At 47.6% G+C, this 22,061-nt stretch overlaps 1 protein-coding gene across 5 annotated transcripts in view; it reads right to left on the reverse strand.

Annotated features, from left to right (window-relative positions):
• Positions 1 to 22,061, reverse strand: part of NKTR (natural killer cell triggering receptor) — a 46,109-nt gene that overhangs the window by 18,826 nt on the left and 5,222 nt on the right. For 2 of the 5 annotated variants that reach the window (XM_073677233.1, XM_073677231.1), the window contains exons 2-5: positions 8,540 to 8,616; positions 7,002 to 7,076; positions 6,705 to 6,812; positions 6,132 to 6,176 (exon numbers count right to left, since the gene is read on the reverse strand). In XM_073677233.1, coding sequence (XP_073533334.1) covers positions 6,132 to 6,176; positions 6,705 to 6,812; positions 7,002 to 7,076; positions 8,540 to 8,616 — 305 coding nt within the window. Of the gene's footprint in view, positions 1 to 5,723; positions 5,752 to 6,131; positions 6,177 to 6,704; positions 6,813 to 7,001; positions 7,077 to 8,539; positions 8,617 to 20,697; positions 20,853 to 22,061 lie in introns of those variants that run through there. The other 3 variants (XM_073677234.1, XM_073677235.1, XM_073677236.1) reach the window with 3 other exon arrangements.

Raw genomic sequence — 22,061 nt, forward strand, 5'->3', positions numbered from 1 at the left:
CTATGTGGTGCCCATTATACTGTATGGAGGACTATGTGGTGCCCATTATACTGTATGGAGGACTATGTGGGCCATTATACTGTATGGAGGACTATGTGGGCCATTATACTGTATGGAGGACTATGTGGGGCCCATTATACTGTATGGAGGACTATGTGGGGCCATTATACTGTATGGAGGACTATGTGGGGCCCATTATACTGTAAGGAGGACTATGTGGGGCCCATTATACTGTATGGAGGACTATGTGGGCCCCATTATACTGTATGGAGGACTATGTGGGGCCCATTATACTGTATGGAGGACTATGTGGGGCCCATTATACTGTATGGAGGACTATGTGGGGCCCATTATACTGTATGGAGGACTATGTGGGGCCCATTATACTGTATGGAGGACTATGTGGGGCCCATTATACTGTATGGAGGATTATGTGGGGCCCATTATACTGTATGGAGGTCTATGTGGGCCCATTATACTGTATGGAGGACTATGTGGGGCCCATTATACTGTATGGAGGACTATGTGGGCCATTATACTGTATGGAGGACTATGTGGGCCATTATACTGTATGGAGGACTATGTGGGCCATTATACTGTATGGAGGACTATGTGGGCCATTATACTGTATGGAGGTCTATGTGGGCCATTATACTGTATGGAGGACTATGTGGGCCATTATACTGTATGGAGGACTATGTGGGCCATTATACTGTATGGAGGACTATGTGGGGCCCATTATACTGTATGGAGGACTATGTGGGGCCCATTATACTGTATGGAGGACTATATGGGCCATTATACTGTATGGAGGACTATATGGGGCCATTATACTGTATGGAGGACTATGTGGGCCCACTATTCTGTATGGAGGACTATGTGGGCCCACTATTCTGTATGGAGGACTATGTGGGCCCACTATTCTGTATGGAGGACTATGTGGGCCCACTATTCTGTATGCAGGACTATGTGGGCCCACTATTCTGTATGGAGGACTATGTGGGGCCATTATACTGTATGGAGGACTATGTGGGGCCATTATACTGTATGGAGGACTATGTGGGCCCACTATTCTGTATGGAGGACTATGTGGGCCCACTATTCTGTATGGAGGACTATGTAGGCCCACTATTCTGTATGGAGGACTATGTGGGCCCACTATTCTGTATGGAGGACTATGTGGGCCCACTATTCTGTATGGAGGACTATGTGGGCCCACTATTCTGTATGGAGGACTATGTGGGCCCACTATTCTGTATGGAGGACTATGTGGGCCCACTATTCTGTATGGAGGACTATGTGGGCCCACTATTCTGTATGGAGGACTATGTGGGCCCACTATTCTGTATGGAGGACTATGTGGGCCCACTATTCTGTATGGAGGACTATGTGGGCCCACTATTCTGTATGGAGGACTATGTGGGCCCACTATTCTGTATGGAGGACTATGTGGGCCCACTATTCTGTATGGAGGACTATGTGGGCCCACTATTCTGTATGGAGGACTATGTGGGCCCACTATTCTGTATGGAGGACTATGTGGGCCCACTATTCTGTATGGAGGACTATGTGGGCCCACTATTCTGTATGGAGGACTATGTGGGCCCACTATTCTGTATGGAGGACTATGTGGGCCCACTATTCTGTATGGAGGACTATGTGGGCCCACTATTCTGTATGGAGGACTATGTGGGCCCACTATTCTGTATGGAGGACTATGTGGGCCCACTATTCTGTATGGAGGACTATGTGGGCCCACTATTCTGTATGGAGGACTATGTGGGCCCACTATTCTGTATGGAGGACTATATGGGCCATTATACTGTATGGAGGACTATGTGGGCCCACTATTCTGTATGGAGGACTATGTGGGGCCCATTATACTGTATGGAGGACTATGTGGGGCCCATTATACTGTATGGAGGACTATGTGGGGCCATTATACTGTATGGAGGACTATGTGGGGCCATTATACTGTATGGAGGACTATGTGGGCCCACTATTCTGTATGGAGGACTATGTGGGCCCACTATTCTGTATGGAGGACTATGTGGGCCCACTATTCTGTATGGAGGACTATGTGGGGCCCATTATACTGTATGGAGGACTATGTGGGGCCCATTATACTGTATGGAGGACTATGTGGGGCCATTATACTGTATGGAGGACTATGTGGGCCCACTATTCTGTATGGAGGACTATGTGGGCCCACTATTCTGTATGGAGGACTATGTGGGCCCACTATTCTGTATGGAGGACTATGTGGGCCCACTATTCTGTATGGAGGACTATGTGGGCCCACTATTCTGTATGGAGGACTATGTGGGCCCACTATTCTGTATGGAGGACTATATGGGCCATTATACTGTATGGAGGACTATGTGGGCCCACTATTCTGTATGGAGGACTATGTGGGGCCCATTATACTGTATGGAGGACTATGTGGGGCCCATTATACTGTATGGAGGACTATGTGGGGCCATTATACTGTATGGAGGACTATGTGGGGCCATTATACTGTATGGAGGACTATGTGGGCCCACTATTCTGTATGGAGGACTATGTGGGCCCACTATTCTGTATGGAGGACTATGTGGGCCCACTATTCTGTATGGAGGACTATGTGGGGCCCATTATACTGTATGGAGGACTATGTGGGGCCCATTATACTGTATGGAGGACTATGTGGGGCCATTATACTGTATGGAGGACTATGTGGGGCCATTATACTGTATGGAGGACTATGTGGGCCCACTATTCTGTATGGAGGACTATGTGGGCCCACTATTCTGTATGGAGGACTATGTGGGGCCATTATATTGTATGGAGGACTATGTGGGGCCCATTATACTGTATACTAGTTGGTCCGCGACTTTGTCCAAGTTTTTCATTTTGGCCCTCTGTGTGTTTGCGTTCAACATCACTGCTTTAAATCATCTACAGAACGGATACAGCCCCAGAATTAAAAAAAAACAAAAACACGTCCATTATAGAAATCACAATATCTGCAAACCAGAACAGAAGAAAAGTCTGAGGATCGGCCGCAGGCGGAGGACTTACCTGTGTGAGAACACTGTTTAAAGGAAACAAAGAGAAAGCCTTCAGTGGATACAGACCGCGCTACATGGGTACAGCAGAGTACAGGCTAACCCTCTGAGAGCGCGCCACATGGTTACAGTAGAGTACAAACCCTCCGAGAGCGAGCCACATGGTTACAGTAGAGTACAAACCCTCCGAGAGCGCGCCACGTGGCTACTGCAGAGTACAAACCCTCCGAGAGTGCGCAACGTGGCTACAGCAGAGTACAAACCCTCCGAGAGCGCGCCACGTGGCTACAGCAGAGTACAAACCCTCTGAGAGCGCAACGTGGCTACAGCAGAGTACAGGCTAACCCTCCGAGAGTGCACACGTGGACCAGGGACCATCCTCGTATAAAGAAGAGCTCAGCAACTCAGGTCTGCACGCTCACCTGAATTATAATATCCCTTTTTAGTGTTAGTGAATGGAAATGCCGGATTATAACCAGGTGCTGAAACCATACAAATCGTATACTTCTCACAGCTGAGGGTTTGTTATTATTTCATCCAGCTCCGCTCAACCGATGGTGGAGTATATAAGCCGACCACGGTGCACAGTGCTACATAGAATACTTTTATTATATGCTGGCATGGTGGCAGCCGTCCGTCAGAGGTACGGATCCTCCCGCCATACACCTCATAATATGAAAAGTGTCCAAGGTTCACACTTGTGTTCAGCGCAAATTTTAGCATTTTTAGTGAAAAAAAAAAAATGGAGCACGCTACATTGATTTTTTTTTTGGGGATATAATAACAGCCAGCCGACCCTATTAAAGTTGATCAGATCCATCCGGCGCCGTTTGTTTTAGACAAGCATCTGAAAAATCGTCTAAGTTTCTTCCAGAAAACTTGGGACAGTTCTTTTTTGCTAATTTTCCAGATTTTCATCCGTGTGTTTGTCTTTTTTTTAGTGTCTGCGTGTGATCTGTTTTCATACAACTACATTAGAATATGCTCACCTGTCCGGGTGCATGGCAAAATACTCCACTAATAGAAAAAGTCCAAACGATAGTCCACAAGAAACTGTGTGCGATCATGTACATGTTTTAATGTAACAGTCCAAACGATGGTCGTCACTCACATCTTCTTAAAATAATTACTTCATTGGTCCAGTGGTATAAAAGGCACAAAAAATGGTTGAACACAACAGCACAAAAATTAAAAAGGCAGAAAAGAAATATCCCCTGTGCTCCCAGGCAACATGTTTCACACCTGCATGGTCCTTTTTCAAGCTGACCATGCAGGTGTGACACATGTTGCCTGGGAGCACAGGGGATATTTCTTTTCTGCCTTTTTAATTTTTGTGCTGTTGTGTTCAACCATTTTTTGTGCCTTTTATACCACTGGAGCAATTCTTTTAAGAAGATGTGAGTGACGACCATCGTTTGGACTGTTACATTAAAACATGTACATGATCGCACACAGTTTCCTGGGTTTATAATTCGCAAATATCGAACATCTCTCTGACGCTAAAAGCAAGTGTGATCCTAGACTTACCTGTACTGATACATGGTAACAAGGACGCTTTGATTTCTCGGAAAGTCCGGATTGGAAATTATTGTGAAAAACCTTGGCTGTGAGATGTATTATAAAAAAAAGAGATTATCTCTCCATGATAACCCCTGTAAGGGTATGTGCACACGTTACACATTTGGTGCAGAAATTTCTGCATCGATTGGCATTTTAGCACATTTTTTATTGCAGATTTCTCCCCACTCATTAGTATGGGTGAAAAATAAGCAACATGTGCATGAGACTTCAGGATTATCAAATCACTTTTGCTGGCATCAGGAAAAACTTCAGGTTTTGTGACAAATCCGTGTAAAAAAAAAAAAAACGCGTCAAACATGCAATGTGTGCACAGACCCTAAATAAAAGCTGCATCTATCTCCAGAACAGGAGGGGGTCCTTCTCCAGATCCCCTGCTCTCACTGGCATCAGACCAGCAGTGATTGGAGAGGTGGTCACACATTTCGTCGTCTTTCCACTCATTGTTATGGATACGCTTTATTCACAGCTCTCATAGTAATGAACGGTGAGAGCCGAAGCTTATGTGACGACCTCTGCGTTCACTGCACGTCAGAAGCCGTGGAGTCCGGAGATCGGTGCGGGTTCCCAGAGATGAGACAAATCCATTAAGTCTGTACAAGTTTTCAGCTTGGCTTCCATTCACTGACTTGCAGCTGAGGTCCTACACTTAAGGAACGGAAACAGAACATATATTATAAAGTTGCAGAGCTTTCCGTTATACTAAGATGACACCATTATTAGGGTCAGGCTGGACGAGCCCGTTCAGGGTTTAATTTGGTGAAACCCTTACGGACATGCACCCTGCAAAACGCAAATTCCTAGGAAATCACCGTCTACTTCCAGTCCTATATCTAGAGCTACATAGAGGGGGCTGCACTGTTGGGGCCCCTCCTTGGGAGCCGAGATGACAAAGTGACAGTGAAGCAAGTTCTGACAATAACAGCGATGGACAAAATGATCGGCAAAGAGATTTACGCTCGATTCCTCCCAATTTTTTTTTTTTTTACAGAAATTTCTAAAAAAAAAAATGATGAATTAGAGTCCGTTGACTGCGGGGAGGAGGGTGCAGGGGGGAGAGTGAATTTATCGAGTTTACTGAGCTTGCGTTTTTCTTACCTTAGGATTTTGCAATAGATCACATTCTCTATAAATAAAAGAATATGTTGACAGTTTTAGGCAGGAAGATAGGAGTTGTCATTGAAAAAAGTTGCCTAACCTCCATGCTGAGAATGACACTGAATATAACCATATAAAACACAGTCAGAAAATCCCTGTCTACATATAAGCAGCTAGGAAAGAAAAAAAAAAAAAAAAAAACGTAAAAAAAACCTCAATATACTCAGGTCCAAAAAGGTTCATGCACATGGAAGGATCATGCAAACATTAGAGACATGCAAGAACGTCTAACGCTGGATCTTAGCAAACATTTTTTTTTCTATCCTTCTTTATATGTAGGGCGGGAATAATAATAAAAAAAACAACCCAAGAGCATAAAAAAGCAGGGAAACGCGACTGTGACCTTACCTTTAAAATAACCGCCGAAAACAGACTCCCCGCCTTTTCCATTACCTGTAATGAAAATTGATGCAGATATTAGGACAAAAACCTTTTTTTTTTTAACAAAATGGCTAAACGATTCCAAAATTTTGTGCCGAATAATCTTGCAATTTATAAGACTCAGAGCTCCAATTTTCTAACACAAAGCTCCAAATCCCCTGCATTTAAATTATTAAATTCAGCCTGCCAGCAACCACCACTAGGGGGAGCTCAGTGCAGACAAGGAGATCATTGAGCTGAATGTATAAACTTTATGCCGGAAGTTCCGGAGCTCCCTCTAGTGGAAACGGCAATAATTGATGTTATTCAAAAGTACAACTCGTCCCGCAAAAAACTAGCCCTCATATGGCTATGGGGACGGAAAAATAATAAATGTATGGCTCTTGGAAAAAAGGTAAAATGTAAAAAAAATAAATAAAAAAATCGCATGGGGGGGGGGTGAAGGGATTAAATGTGACAGGAGAAGAAGCAAAAAGGGTTTGGTGGGATATGCTGCGGACCACCACGTGTCGTTCTGTACATATCACACTACATCCTCACCTTCACTGAAGTCACCACCTTGGATCATGAAGCTTTTCACCACTCGGTGGAACGTGGAACCCTTATAACATAACTTTTTCTTTGTAACTTTTCCAATTCCTTTTTCCCCTAGAAGAAAAAAAAAATAAAAATCCTCAGCGACCGCCCCGATTCCTGGGATGGTGCACAGAACGCTGCGTCAATTACATACATACGGATCTTGCTTTCTAATTTCAACATCTGAGGGAACAGAATATAAAAAAAAAAAGAAAATCTGCTCAAGTCCAAAGTACAACTGGGAGAAACTGCGGGACCCACCTGTACATAGACGCAGGAAGTTCGTGCAAGTTTTTGGGCAGACATCAGAGAAAAGCTGAAACACAATTCGGCCAACTGTGGAGAAAAAGAAAAAAAAAAAGTTTTAAAAGGTTAGCTTTAGGCTACTGCTTCTTTAGCTTCTCTCATGCTTTACACTTCAGCTCTGCTCCATTAGTGTAAAACTAGGATTAGTGACTTCAGCTTAGCTACATAAGTGTATTGCAATCTGTGATCGAATGAAATACACTCTCCTGTCCTGGCAGAAGCTTGTCTCACTCTCGCCCCCATGCTTTACACTGCCCTTCTGTTCTCAGGGAAATTATATAAAAAAAAAAAAAAAAAACAGTTCAGCTGTTTTTACAATCTCTGGTTACAGAAATAAAGCAAAACAAAAAAAGAGGCAGATTCCCCATGTAGGTTACACGGCCATTGTGAGAGCCAGCATGGCTCAGATCCTGATCGTTTAATCCCGCAGATGCTACGGCCAAAGGCAACTCCAAAGAAATTGCTTGTTCCCCAAAAACGGTACCATTAAAATTTACAATTCGACGGGCAACGAAAAAAAAACGACAGAAAAACAAACAAAAAACAAAACAGGCCCATGCACAGCTCCATCGACGGAAAAATAAAAAAAAGTTACAAATTTCAAAAAATTCATAAGATTAACATACAAAAACCTGCACATTAAATAAGATAAAACAGATTAAAACCACGCAAACAAAATCCATATCTGGTTCAAGGGTGGGGGTGCAACACATGGCGGCTCAGTGGTTAGCACTGCAGCCTTGCAGCGCTGGAGTCCTGGGCTCAAATCCCCCCCAAGGACAACATCTGCAAGGAGTTTGTAAGGGTTTCCTCTGCTTTCCTTCCCCACTCCATAGACATACTGATAGGTGATTTAGACTGTGAGCCCCAATGGGGACAGTGATAATTATAATTTTATTTCTATAGCGCCAACATATTCCGCAGCACTTTACAATTTATCAGAGACATGTACAAACAAAAAAGGCGTTACAAAGTAACACATAGTTCACCAGTTACAGTAGGAATGATGATGTCTGTAAAGCACTGCGGAATATGCTGGCGCTATATACGTGCAAAGAATAATAAATAAAAATTAACAACCCTAATAATCTACCCATAAAATACAGGGTAAGACCCTCAACTATAACACCTCAAACGCCAAGTTAATAAAAGGTACAAGATGGCAGAATAGTGAAGCAGTAACAAAAAAGTCAAATAAATAGCATTAATATATAAATAATAAATATAGCACAATAGATAGAGATCAAAACCCAATAATGCTCGTCTCCAAATAGCCAAAATAATGGTTTAATGCAGCGGTGACCAACGTGTGGATCTCCAGCTGTTGAAAAACTACAACTCTCAGCTATATCTGTGACCTGACTGGGGGTTGTAGTTTGGCAACAGCTGGAGAGTCTTATATTGGAAATCACAAGTCTAAGGCAAAAAAAGAAAGAAAAACAGAGCAGAGATCTGCACTTTCTGCAATGATCAGAAGAGCAGCTTGTACTTACTGGGTTCCCTGTTAATTTCAACATCGAAGAAGCACTGGGGACGCGCCTTCTCCGCCATCCTGCAGCTCAGACACGGCCTTCATAGAAGAAGAAAAGGAGATGATCAAGTCCCAGCGCTGTAAGGAGCAGAACTTCCTCCTACAGTCACCGTCCTATATAGGAGACACCAGACTCCTCCTCCCCAGGTCCAGGAGTCATCTCACAGGTAAGAGCTCAGCATACAGCACACACACACACAGACTCGGGCTATGTGCTTTGTCAGGCAGATTCTATCTGAGACCCACCTGAAAAAGCGCAGCGAAACCTTCCCCTTCTTTTCAAGTTTGGAAACCATGAAGGGGTTAAAAGAAGTAACACATTCATCCCATGGGCATCTTCCGCTAGGACAGCGATCGCCAGTCGCACTTTAAATTACAGTAAAAAGACGACACAAAAACGAAGGCGAAACCGCTTCTGGAAAAAGAAGGATAGCTTTCTCCTGAAACAGTTCCGCCAGCGTCGTAAAGATGCCGTTCCTTCACATATAAAGTTTCATCGTTGTGTATTGAAAAGTTTTACAACTTAATATTAAACTTTGGTTTTCAAATTCCCACCATTTTCAAGATCTTTACTTGCCTGAAGGTGAACAGTGAGGCTGAAAACCCACCTGACTTCTCATCTTGTCACAGTCTTAAAAATCCTTTGTCTCTAAACAACCTGGACTCCAGAATGATACATTGTAACAAGCAGCAGGAGGGAAGTGATGTGCTTAAAGGGAACCAGTCACTGTTCTAGCTACTATGTACACTGTCCCCATAAACGCTATGGGGGGACTTAATGTAAACTGTAACAACTGTTGCAAACCATCAGCTGTGAGGAGTCAGGACAGGTTTTCAGCCGACAATGCTGCAGAGCAAGCAGAGATCTTAAAAAGACATTAGACACAAGGAGGAAGGGGGCAAATAATAGACTAATGGTTCATTTGCCAGTCAAAGCCTCGTCAGTCACACCTAATTTGCATATTAATTTAAAACAGCAAATTTTCGGTCAGGGAGTAACAGATTGTATCAGTAAGGTATCAATGACATCTTTCAGAGAGCGACAAGACAATATACACTGGGAGGGGGGGGGGATATTACTAGGGGGGAGGGGGAGACTATTGCTGGTGGGGGGGAGGGGGAGACTATTGCCGGTGGGGGGGGAGGGGGAGACTATTGCCGGTGGGGGTGGGAGACTATTGCCGGGGGGGGGGGGGGGGGGCTGGGGGGAGACTATTGCCGGTGGGGGGGGAGGGGGAGACTATTGCTGGGGGGGGGAGACTATTGCTGGGGGGGGGGGGGGGGAGACTATTGCCGGTGGGGGGGGGGAGACTATTGCCGGTGGGGGGGGGGAGGGGGAGACTATTGCCGGTGGGGGGGGGGAGGGGGAGACTATTGCCGGTGGGGGGGGGGAGGGGGAGACTATTGCTGGGGGGGGGGGAGGGGGAGACTATTGCTGGGGGGGGAGGGGGAGAATATTGCTGGGGGGGGAGGGGGAGAATATTGCTGGGGGGGAGGGGGAGAATATTGCTGGGGGGGAGGGGGAGAATATTGCTGGGGGGGAGGGGGAGAATATTGCTGGGGGGGGAGGGGAAAAATATTGCTGGGGGGGGAGGGGAAAAATATTGCTGGGGGGGGAGGGGAAAAATATTGCTGGGGGGGGAGGGGAAAAATATTGCTGGGGGGGAGGGGGAGAATATTGCTGGGGGGGAGGGGGAGAATATTGCTGGGGGGGAGGGGGAGAATATTGCTGGGGGGGAGGGGGAGAATATTGCTGGGGGGGAGGGGGAGAATATTGCTGGGGGGGAGGGGGAGAATATTGCTGGGGGGGAGGGGGAGAATATTGCTGGGGGGGAGGGGGAGAATATTGCTGGGGGGGGAGGGGGAGAATATTGCTGGGGGGAGGGGGAGAATATTGCTGGGGGGAGGGGGAGAATATTGCTGGGGGGGAGGGGGAGAATATTGCTGGGGGGGAGGGGGAGAATATTGCTGGGGGGGAGGGGGAGAATATTGCTGGGGGGAGGGGGAGAATATTGCTGGGGGGGGATATTGCTGGGGGGGGGATATTGCTGGGGGGGGATATTGCTGGGGGGGGATATTGCTGGGGGGGATATTGCTGGGGGGGGATATTGCTGGGGGGGGATATTGCTGGGGGGGGATATTGCTGGGGGGGAGAATATTGCTGGGGGGGAGAATATTGCTGGGGGGGAGAATATTGCTGGGGGGGGAGAATATTGCTGGGGGGGGAGGGGGAGAATATTGCTGGGGGGGAGGGGGAGAATATTGCTGGGGGGGAGGGGGAGAATATTGCTGGGGGGGAGGGGGAGAATATTGCTGGGGGGGAGGGGGAGAATATTGCTGGGGGGGAGGGGGAGAATATTGCTGGGGGGGAGGGGGAGAATATTGCTGGGGGGGAGGGGGAGAATATTGCTGGGGGGGAGGGGGAGAATATTGCTGGGGGGGAGGGGGAGAATATTGCTGGGGGGGAGGGGGAGAATATTGCTGGGGGGGGAGGGGGAGAATATTGCTGGGGGGGAGGGGGAGAATATTGCTGGGGGGAGGGGGAGAATATTGCTGGGGGGGAGGGGGAGAATATTGCCGGTGGGGTGGGGGGGCTGGGGGGAGACTATTGCCGGTGGGGGGGGAGACTATTGCCGGTGGGGGGGGGAGGGGGAGACTATTGCCGGTGGGGGGGGAGGGGGAGACTATTGCTGGTGGGGGGGGGGAGGGGGAGACTATTGCTGGGGGGGGGGGGAGGGGGAGAATATTGCTGGGGGGGAGGGGGAGAATATTGCTGGGGGGGAGGGGGAGAATATTGCTGGGGGGGAGGGGGAGAATATTGCTGGGGGGGAGGGGGAGAATATTGCTGGGGGGGAGGGGGAGAATATTGCTGGGGGGGAGGGGGAGAATATTGCTGGGGGGGAGGGGGAGAATATTGCTGGGGGGGAGGGGGAGAATATTGCTGGGGGGGAGGGGGAGAATATTGCTGGGGGGGAGGGGGAGAATATTGCTGGGGGGGGAGGGGGAGAATATTGCTGGGGGGGGAGGGGGAGAATATTGCTGGGGGGGGAGGGGGAGAATATTGCTGGGGGGAGGGGGAGAATATTGCTGGGGGGAGGGGGAGAATATTGCTGGGGGGGAGGGGGAGAATATTGCTGGGGGGGAGGGGGAGAATATTGCTGGGGGGGAGGGGGAGAATATTGCTGGGGGGAGGGGGAGAATATTGCTGGGGGGGGAGGGGGAGAATATTACTGGGGGGGGATATTGCTGGGGGGGGGATATTGCTGGGGGGGGATATTGCTGGGGGGGATATTGCTGGGGGGGGATATTGCTGGGGGGGGATATTGCTGGGGGGGATATTGCTGGGGGGGGATATTGCTGGGGGGGGATATTGCTGGGGGGGAGAATATTGCTGGGGGGGAGGGGGAGAATATTGCTGGGGGGAGGGGGAGAATATTGCTGGGGGGAGGGGGAGAATATTGCTGGGGGGGAGGGGGAGAATATTGCTAGGGGGGAGGGGGAGAATATTGCTGGGGGGAGGGGGAGAATATTGCTGGGGGGGAGGGGGAGAATATTGCTGGGGGGGAGGGGGAGAATATTGCTGGGGGGGAGGGGGAGAATATTGCTGGGGGGGAGGGGGAGAATATTGCTGGGGGGGAGGGGGAGAATATTGCTGGGGGGGAGGGGGAGAATATTGCTGGGGGGGAGGGGGAGAATATTGCTGGGGGGGAGGGGGAGAATATTGCTGGGGGGGAGGGGGAGAATATTGCTGGGGGGGAGGGGGAGAATATTGCTGGGGGGGAGGGGGAGAATATTGCTGGGGGGGAGGGGGAGAATATTGCTGGGGGGGAGGGGGAGAATATTGCTGGGGGGAGGGGGAGAATATTGCTGGGGGGAGGGGAGAATATTGCTGGGGGGGAGGGGGAGAATATTGCTGGGGGGGAGGGGGAGAATATTGCTGGGGGGAGGGGGAGAATATTGCTGGGGGGGAGGGGGAGAATATTGCTGGGGGGGAGGGGGAGAATATTGCTGGGGGGGAGGGGGAGAATATTGCTGGGGGGGTGGGGGAGAATATTGCTGGGGGGGAGGGGGAGAATATTGCTGGGGGGGGAGGGGGAGAATATTGCTGGGGGGGAGGGGGAGAATATTGCTGGGGGGGAGGGGGAGAATATTGCTGGGAGGGGGAGAATATTGCTGGGGGGGGAGAATATTGCTGGGGGGGAGGGGGAGAATATTGCTGGGGGGGAGGGGGAGAATATTGCTGGGGGGGAGGGGGAGAATATTGCTGGGGGGGAGGGGGAGAATATTGCTGGGGGGGAGGGGGAGAATATTGCTGGGGGGGAGGGGGAGAATATTGCTGGGGGGGAGGGGGAGAATATTGCTGGGGGGGAGGGGGAGAATATTGCTGGGGGGAGGGGGAGAATATTGCTGGGGGGGAGGGGGAGAATATTGCTGGGGGGAGGGAGGGGGAGAATATTGCTGGGGGGGAGGGGGAGAATATTGCTGGGGGGGAGGGGGAGAATATTGCTGGGGGAGGAGGGGGAGAATATTGCTGGGGGTAAGTGGAGTAGGGATGGATATTGCTGGGGGATGGATCGTGCTGACTTTTGCATCTCTCCCCTCTGATGGGGAATTGGGGGGGTTTGGACTCCTATTCCCTCGGGGTCTTCTGGACCAGATCCCAGGAAGAGGAAGTGTTTGCCGCCCTCTGGGTCAGGAATATTAACAGGTTTGGGGCAGGAGATTTCTGGAACAAGCAATGTATTGTGCTCTCCAGAGACATCACAATGTGAGGATGAGGATGACGTAGGAAGCTCCGGTCTCATCTTACAAGAGTCAGCGGGGCACGGGGATATAACACCCAGCACACGGCCGCAGACAGGACACCCCGAATATCAGACGAGGACGGGGCACACGGGGTCTGCAGCCGAGACCCCGGGGCATAACGTAACAGGGTAGAAAACCATCTACACAAGAAGTACAGAAAACACTATATATAATGTACAGGGTATACGGGAGGACACGTGAGGTGTATATATAATGTACAGGGTATACGGGGGGACACGTGAGGTGTATATATAATGTACAGGGTATACGGGGGGACACGTGAGGTGTATATATAATGTACAGGGTATACGGGGGGACACGTGAGGTGTATATATAATGTACAGGGTATACGGGGGGACACGTGAGGTGTATATATAATGTACAGGGTATACGGGGGGACACGTGAGGTGTATATATAATGTACAGGGTATACGGGGGGACACGTGAGGTGTATATATAATGTACAGGGTATACGGGGGACACGTGAGGTGTATATATAAGGTACAGGGTATACGAGGGACACGTGAGGTGTATATATAATGTACAGGGTATACGAGGGACATGTGAGGTGTATATATAATGTACAGGGTATACGGGGGACACGTGAGGTGTATATATAATGTACAGGGTATACGGGGGACACGTGAGGTGTATATATAATGTACAGGGTATACGAGGGACACGTGAGGTGTATATATAATGTACAGGATATACGGGGGACACGTGAGGTGTATATATAATGTACAGGATATACGGGGGACACGTGAGGTGTATATATAATGTACAGGGTATACGGGGGACACGTGAGGTGTATATATAATGTACAGGGTATACGAGGGACACGTGAGGTGTATATATAATGTACAGGATATACGGGGGACACGTGAGGTGTATATATAATGTACAGGATATACGGGGGACACGTGAGGTGTATATACAGTATAATGTACAGGGTATACGGGGGACATGTGAGGTGTATATACAGTATAATGTACAGGATATACGGGGGACACGTGAGGTGTATATACAGTATAATGTACAGGATATACGGGGGACACGTGAGGTGTATATACAGTATAATGTACAGGATATACGGGGGACACGTGAGGTGTATATACAGTATAATGTACAGGGTATACGGGGGACACGTGAGGTGTATATACAGTATAATGTACAGGGTATACGGGGGACACGTGAGGAGTATATATACTGTACAGGGTATACGGGGGGACACGTGAGGAGTATATATAATGTACAGGGTATAGGGGGGGACACGTGAGGTGTATATATAATGTACACTGTATACGGGGGACACGTGAGGTGTATATATAATGTACAGGGTATACGGGGGACACGTGAGGAGTATATATAATGTACAGGGTATACGGGGGACACGTGAGGTGTATATATAATGTACAGGGTATACGGGGGACACGTGAGGTGTATATATAATGTACAGGGTATATGGGGGACACGTGAGGTGTATATATAATGTACAGGATATACGGGGGACACGTGAGGTGTATATACAGTATAATGTACAGGGTATACGGGGGACATGTGAGGTGTATATACAGTATAATGTACAGGGTATACGGGGGACACGTGAGGAGTATATATACTGTACAGGGTATACGGGGGGACACGTGAGGAGTATATATAATGTACAGGGTATACGGGGGGACACGTGAGGTGTATATATAATGTACAGGGTATACGGGGGACACGTGAGGTGTATATATAATGTACAGGGTATACGGGGGACACGTGAGGTGTATATATAATGTACAGGGTATATGGGGGACACGTGAGGAGTATATATAATGTACAGGGTATACGGGGGACACGTGAGGTGTATATACAGTATAATGTACAGGGTATACGGGGGACACGCGAGGAGTATATATAATGTACAGGGTATACGGGGGGACACGTGAGGAGTATATATAATGTACAGGGTATACGGGGACACGTGAGGAGTATATATAATGTACAGGGTATACGGGGGACACGTGATGTGTATATATAATGTACAGGGTATACGGGGGACACGTGAGGTGTATATATAATGTACAGGGTATACGGGGGACACGTGAGGTGTGTATATATAATGTACAGGGTATACGGGGGACACGTGAGGTGTATATATAATGTACAGGGTATACGGGGGACACGTGAGGAGTATATATAATGTACAGGGTATACGGGGGACACGTGAGGTGTATATACAGTATAATGTACAGGGTATACGGGGGACACGTGAGGAGTATATATAATGTACAGGGTATACGGGGGGACACGTGAGGAGTATATATAATGTACAGGGTATACGGGGACACGTGAGGAGTATATATAATGTACAGGGTATACGGGGGACACGTGATGTGTATATATAATGTACAGGGTATACGGGGGACACGTGAGGAGTATATATAATGTACAGGGTATACGGGGGGACACGTGAGGAGTATATATATTGTACAGGGTATACGGAGGGACACGTGAGGTGTATATATAATGTACACTGTATACGGAGGGACACGTGAGGAGTATATATAATGTACAGGGTATACGGGGGACACGTGAGGTGTATATATAATGTACAGGGTATACGGGGGACACGTGAGGAGTATATATAATGTACAGGGTATACGGGGGACACGCGAGGTGTATATATAATGTACAGGGTATACGGGGGACACGCGAGGTGTATATATAATGTACAGGGTATACGGGGGACACGTGAGGTGTATATATAATGTACAGGGTATACGGGGGACACGTGAGGAGTATATATAATGTACAGGGTATACGGGGGACACGTGAGGAGTATATATAATGTACAGGGTATACGGGGGACACGTGAGGTGTATATATAATGTACAGGGTATACGGGGGACACGTGAGGTGTATATATAATGTACAGGGTATACGGGGGACACGTGAGGAGTATATATAATGTACAGGGTATACGGGGGACACGTGAGGTGTATATATAATGTACAGGGTATACGGGGGACACGTGAGGTGTATATATAATGTACAGGGTATACGGGGGACACGTGAGGTGTATATATAATGTACAGGGTATACGGGGGACACGTGAGGAGTATATATAATGTACAGGGTATACGGGGGACACGTGAGGTGTATATATAATGTACAGGGTATACGGGGGACACGTGAGGTGTATATATAATGTACAGGGTATACGGGGGACACGCGAGGTGTATATATAATGTACAGGGTATACGGGGGACACGCGAGGTGTATATATAATGTACAGGGTATACGGGGGACACGTGAGGTGTATATATAATGTACAGGGTATACGGGGGACACGTGAGGTGTATATATAATGTACAGGGTATACGGGGGACACGTGAGGTGTATATATAATGTACAGGGTATACGGGGGACACGTGAGGTGTATATATAATGTACAGGGTATACGGGGGACACGTGAGGTGTATATATAATGTACAGGGTATACGGGGGACACGTGAGGTGTATATATAATGTACAGGGTATACGGGGGACACGTGAGGTGTATATATAATGTACAGGGTATACGAGGGACACGTGAGGTGTATATATAATGTACAGGATATACGGGGGACACGTGAGGTGTATATATAATGTACAGGATATACGGGGGACACGTGAGGTGTATATATAATGTACAGGGTATACGAGGGACACGTGAGGTGTATATATAATGTACAGGATATACGGGGGACACGTGAGGTGTATATACAGTATAATGTACAGGGTATACGGGGGACATGTGAGGTGTATATACAGTATAATGTACAGGGTATACGGGGGACACGTGAGGTGTATATACAGTATAATGTACAGGGTATACGGGGGACACGTGAGGAGTATATATACTGTACAGGGTATACGGGGGGACACGTGAGGAGTATATATAATGTACAGGGTATAGGGGGGGACACGTGAGGTGTATATATAATGTACACTGTATACGGGGGACACGTGAGGTGTATATATAATGTACAGGGTATACGGGGGACACGTGAGGAGTGTATATATAATGTACAGGGTATACGGGGGACACGTGAGGAGTGTATATATAATGTACAGGGTATACGGGGGACACGTGAGGTGTATATATAATGTACAGGGTATACGGGGGACACGTGAGGTGTATATATAATGTACAGGGTATATGGGGGACACGTGAGGTGTATATATAATGTACAGGATATACGGGGGACACGTGAGGTGTATATACAGTATAATGTACAGGGTATACGGGGGACATGTGAGGTGTATATACAGTATAATGTACAGGGTATACGGGGGACACGTGAGGTGTATATACAGTATAATGTACAGGGTATACGGGGGACACGTGAGGTGTATATACAGTATAATGTACAGGGTATACGGGGGACACGTGAGGTGTATATACAGTATAATGTACAGGGTATACGGGGGACACGTGAGGAGTATATATACTGTACAGGGTATACGGGGGGACACGTGAGGAGTATATATAATGTACAGGGTATACGGGGGGACACGTGAGGTGTATATATAATGTACAGGGTATACGGGGGACACATGAGGTGTATATATAATGTACAGGGTATACGGGGGACACGTGAGGTGTATATATAATGTACAGGGTATACGGGGGACACGTGAGGTGTGTATATATAATGTACAGGGTATACGGGGGACACGTGAGGTGTATATATAATGTACAGGGTATATGGGGGACACGTGAGGAGTATATATAATGTACAGGGTATACGGGGGACACGTGAGGTGTATATACAGTATAATGTACAGGGTATACGGGGGACACGTGAGGAGTATATATAATGTACAGGGTATACGGGGGGACACGTGAGGAGTATATATAATGTACAGGGTATACGGGGACACGTGAGGAGTATATATAATGTACAGGGTATACGGGGGACACGTGATGTGTATATATAATGTACAGGGTATACGGGGGACACGTGAGGTGTATATATAATGTACAGGGTATACGGGGGACACGTGAGGTGTGTATATATAATGTACAGGGTATACGGGGGACACGTGAGGTGTATATATAATGTACAGGGTATATGGGGGACACGTGAGGAGTATATATAATGTACAGGGTATACGGGGGACACGTGAGGTGTATATACAGTATAATGTACAGGGTATACGGGGGACACGTGAGGAGTATATATAATGTACAGGGTATACGGGGGGACACGTGAGGAGTATATATAATGTACAGGGTATACGGGGACACGTGAGGAGTATATATAATGTACAGGGTATACGGGGGACACGTGATGTGTATATATAATGTACAGGGTATACGGGGGACACGTGATGTGTATATATAATGTACAGGGTATACGGGGGACACGTGAGGAGTATATATAATGTACAGGGTATACGGGGGGACACGTGAGGAGTATATATATTGTACAGGGTATACGGGGGACACGTGAGGTGTATATATAATGTACAGGGTATACGGGGGACACGTGAGGAGTATATATAATGTACAGGGTATACGGGGGACACGTGAGGAGTATATATAATGTACAGGGTATACGGGGGACACACGAGGTGTATATATAATGTACAGGGTATACGGGGGACACGCGAGGTGTATATATAACGTACAGGGTATAAGGGGGACACGCGAGGTGTATATATAACGTACAGGGTATAAGGGGGACACGCGAGGAGTATATATAACGTACAGGGTATACGGGGGACACGTGAGGTATATATATAACGTACAGGGTATACGGGGGACACGTGAGGTGTATATATAATGTACAGGGTATACGAGGGACACGTGAGGTGTATATATAATGTACAGGGTATACGGGGGACACGTGAGGAGTATATATAATGTACAGGGTATACGGGGGGACACGTGAGGAGTATATATAATGTACAGGGTATACGGGGGACACGTGAGGTGTATATATAATGTACAGGGTATACGGGGGGACACGTGAGGTGTATATATAATGTACAGGGTATACGGGGGGACACGTGAGGTGTATATATAATGTACAGGGTATACGGGGGGACACGTGAGGTGTATATATAATGTACAGGGTATACGGGGGACACGTGAGGTGTATATATAATGTACAGGGTATACGGGGGGACACGTGAGGTGTATATATAATGTACACTGTATACGGAGGGACACGTGAGGAGTATATATAATGTACAGGGTATACGGGGGACACGTGAGGTGTATATATAATGTACAGGGTATACGGGGGACACGCGAGGAGTATATATAATGTACAGGGTATACGGGGGACACGCGAGGTGTATATATAATGTACAGGGTATACGGGGGACACGCGAGGTGTATATATAATGTACAGGGTATACGGGGGACACGCGAGGTGTATATATAATGTACAGGGTATACGGGGGACACGTGAGGTGTATATATAATGTACAGGGTATACGGGGGACACGTGAGGTGTATATATAATGTACAGGGTATACGGGGGACACGTAAGGTGTATATATAATGTACAGGGTATACGGGGGACACGTGATGTGTATATATAATGTACAGGGTATACGGGGGACACGTGAGGAGTATATATAATGTACAGGGTATACGGGGGACACGTGAGGTGTATATATAATGTACAGGGTATACGGGGGACACGTGAGGTGTATATATAATGTACAGGGTATACGGGGGACACGTGAGGAGTATATATAATGTACAGGGTATACGGGGGACACGTGAGGTGTATATATAATGTACAGGGTATACGGGGGACACGTGAGGTGTATATATAATGTACAGGGTATACGGGGGACACGTGAGGTGTATATATAATGTACAGGGTATACGGGGGACACGCGAGGTGTATATATAATGTACAGGGTATACGGGGGACACGCGAGGTGTATATATAATGTACAGGGTATACGGGGGACACGTGAGGTGTATATATAATGTACAGGGTATACGGGGGACACGTGAGGTGTATATATAATGTACAGGGTATACGGGGGACACGTGAGGAGTATATATAATGTACAGGGTATACGGGGGACACGTGAGGTATATATATAACGTACAGGGTATATGGGGGACACGTGAGGTGTGTGTGTGTGTATGTATATATATATACATACACACTGTGTATATGGGGTATATCCTGTATATGTGGCGGATGTGACGGTACAGCGGAGATTTCCCGCCCGTATAGTGATACGCGGACGTATCCCGGACGTTACCGCTGTATACGTGTCGACCCCGTGTCTGTGCCGTGTACTGACCCCCTCAGCGTCTCACCCACCGTCCGCTCTTCCTTTCCGCCGTCCTCCTCCTATCTCCGTACAGGGGGCGGGGCTTGCAGGGGTCCTCAGCCGCGCTGATTTCTGGGTGTGCCGTCGTCAGCAGGGCTGCCCGCTGTGATCGCCTGTCTGCAGTTTCCCGCTGTCTCTTTGGTGACGTGGCAGCGCTGTGTTCATGTAGATGGGGGAACTACAACTCCCAGCAGGAAGGAGCCTATAATATTGTATTATCTCTCCAATATGAGGGCGGTTGTTTCTTCTTTATGACTTTTTCTATCACAGTTCTCTATATTTCAGGAGGTGCAGTGACCAGACTATCATGGCCGCCATTGTTATGTTTTGTGATGTTTTTCTTGCCCCATTCACACAATGTTAAACCACCCTGGATCCCAGTGTGGGGGGATCATGGCCACCCCCTATAGAACAGAATTTCTACAAGAGACGACCTGTATTTATAAGGGATCGTCACATTTTTGGGGGTTTTATTCCGATTGTTGGGAGTAATCCTGTTTTTTGTGGTATTCTTCTGATTTTTGGATTATTATTCTATTTCTTTAGAGCGGGGTTATTCCAATTCCTGGTTATTCTCCTTTTTCAGGCGAGTATTTTAGAGAGGTCACTCTTGGGTTTGAGGGCGTGCACTGATTTTTGGAAGGTAATTTTTATTTCAGGCTATTATTATTATTATTATTATTCTATATATTTTGTTCTGTCTTCAGGGAGCTGCTGTGATTTTCCTCCTCTCCGGCGCTTAGCTGCTTCCCCACGTGACGTTGCTGGTAGATTTCCAGCTCCTTTAATTACAGGTCCAGGACGCGGCTCTCGCTCACTTGGAAGAACTTCTGACATCTTCTAAGTCTCCAGACAAGGATGTGGGCGAGTCTGACGGCATTGTGGAGCATCTTGTATCCGGGATGTGATCAGGAGTGTACACATAATTATACTGTTCATCTGCCTGGAACAGATCACACCTGACTTAAAGGGCAAAACCACCTAAAAATCACCTACTTACGTGTCACGTAGGCCTGTAACAAGGTAACTGGTCACCAGTCCCGATGTCAATGGGGTTGACGAGTATGTTTCATAACATACATAGGGTTGATAGGGTGAACTCACAAGATATACACTATACGGAGAAATATAGTATAAGCTCCGGCCTCCGATTTACCCCCCCATTGTATATCGTCCGGCCCCTCGTCCCCCGGTATATAACCTCCGGCCTCCGATTTACCCCCACTGTATAACCTCTGACCCCTCCATCCCTAGTGTTTAACCTCTGGCCCCTTGTCCCCATTGTATAACTTCCATCCCCCCCCCCCCCCCCCGGTGTATAACCTCCGGCGCCC

The sequence above is a fragment of the Phyllobates terribilis genome, unplaced genomic scaffold, assembly GCF_046119375.1.
Source record: "Phyllobates terribilis strain yellow unplaced genomic scaffold, ASM4611937v1 Scaffold_4__5_contigs__length_816908805, whole genome shotgun sequence".
Lineage (NCBI taxonomy): Eukaryota > Metazoa > Chordata > Amphibia > Anura > Dendrobatidae > Phyllobates > Phyllobates terribilis.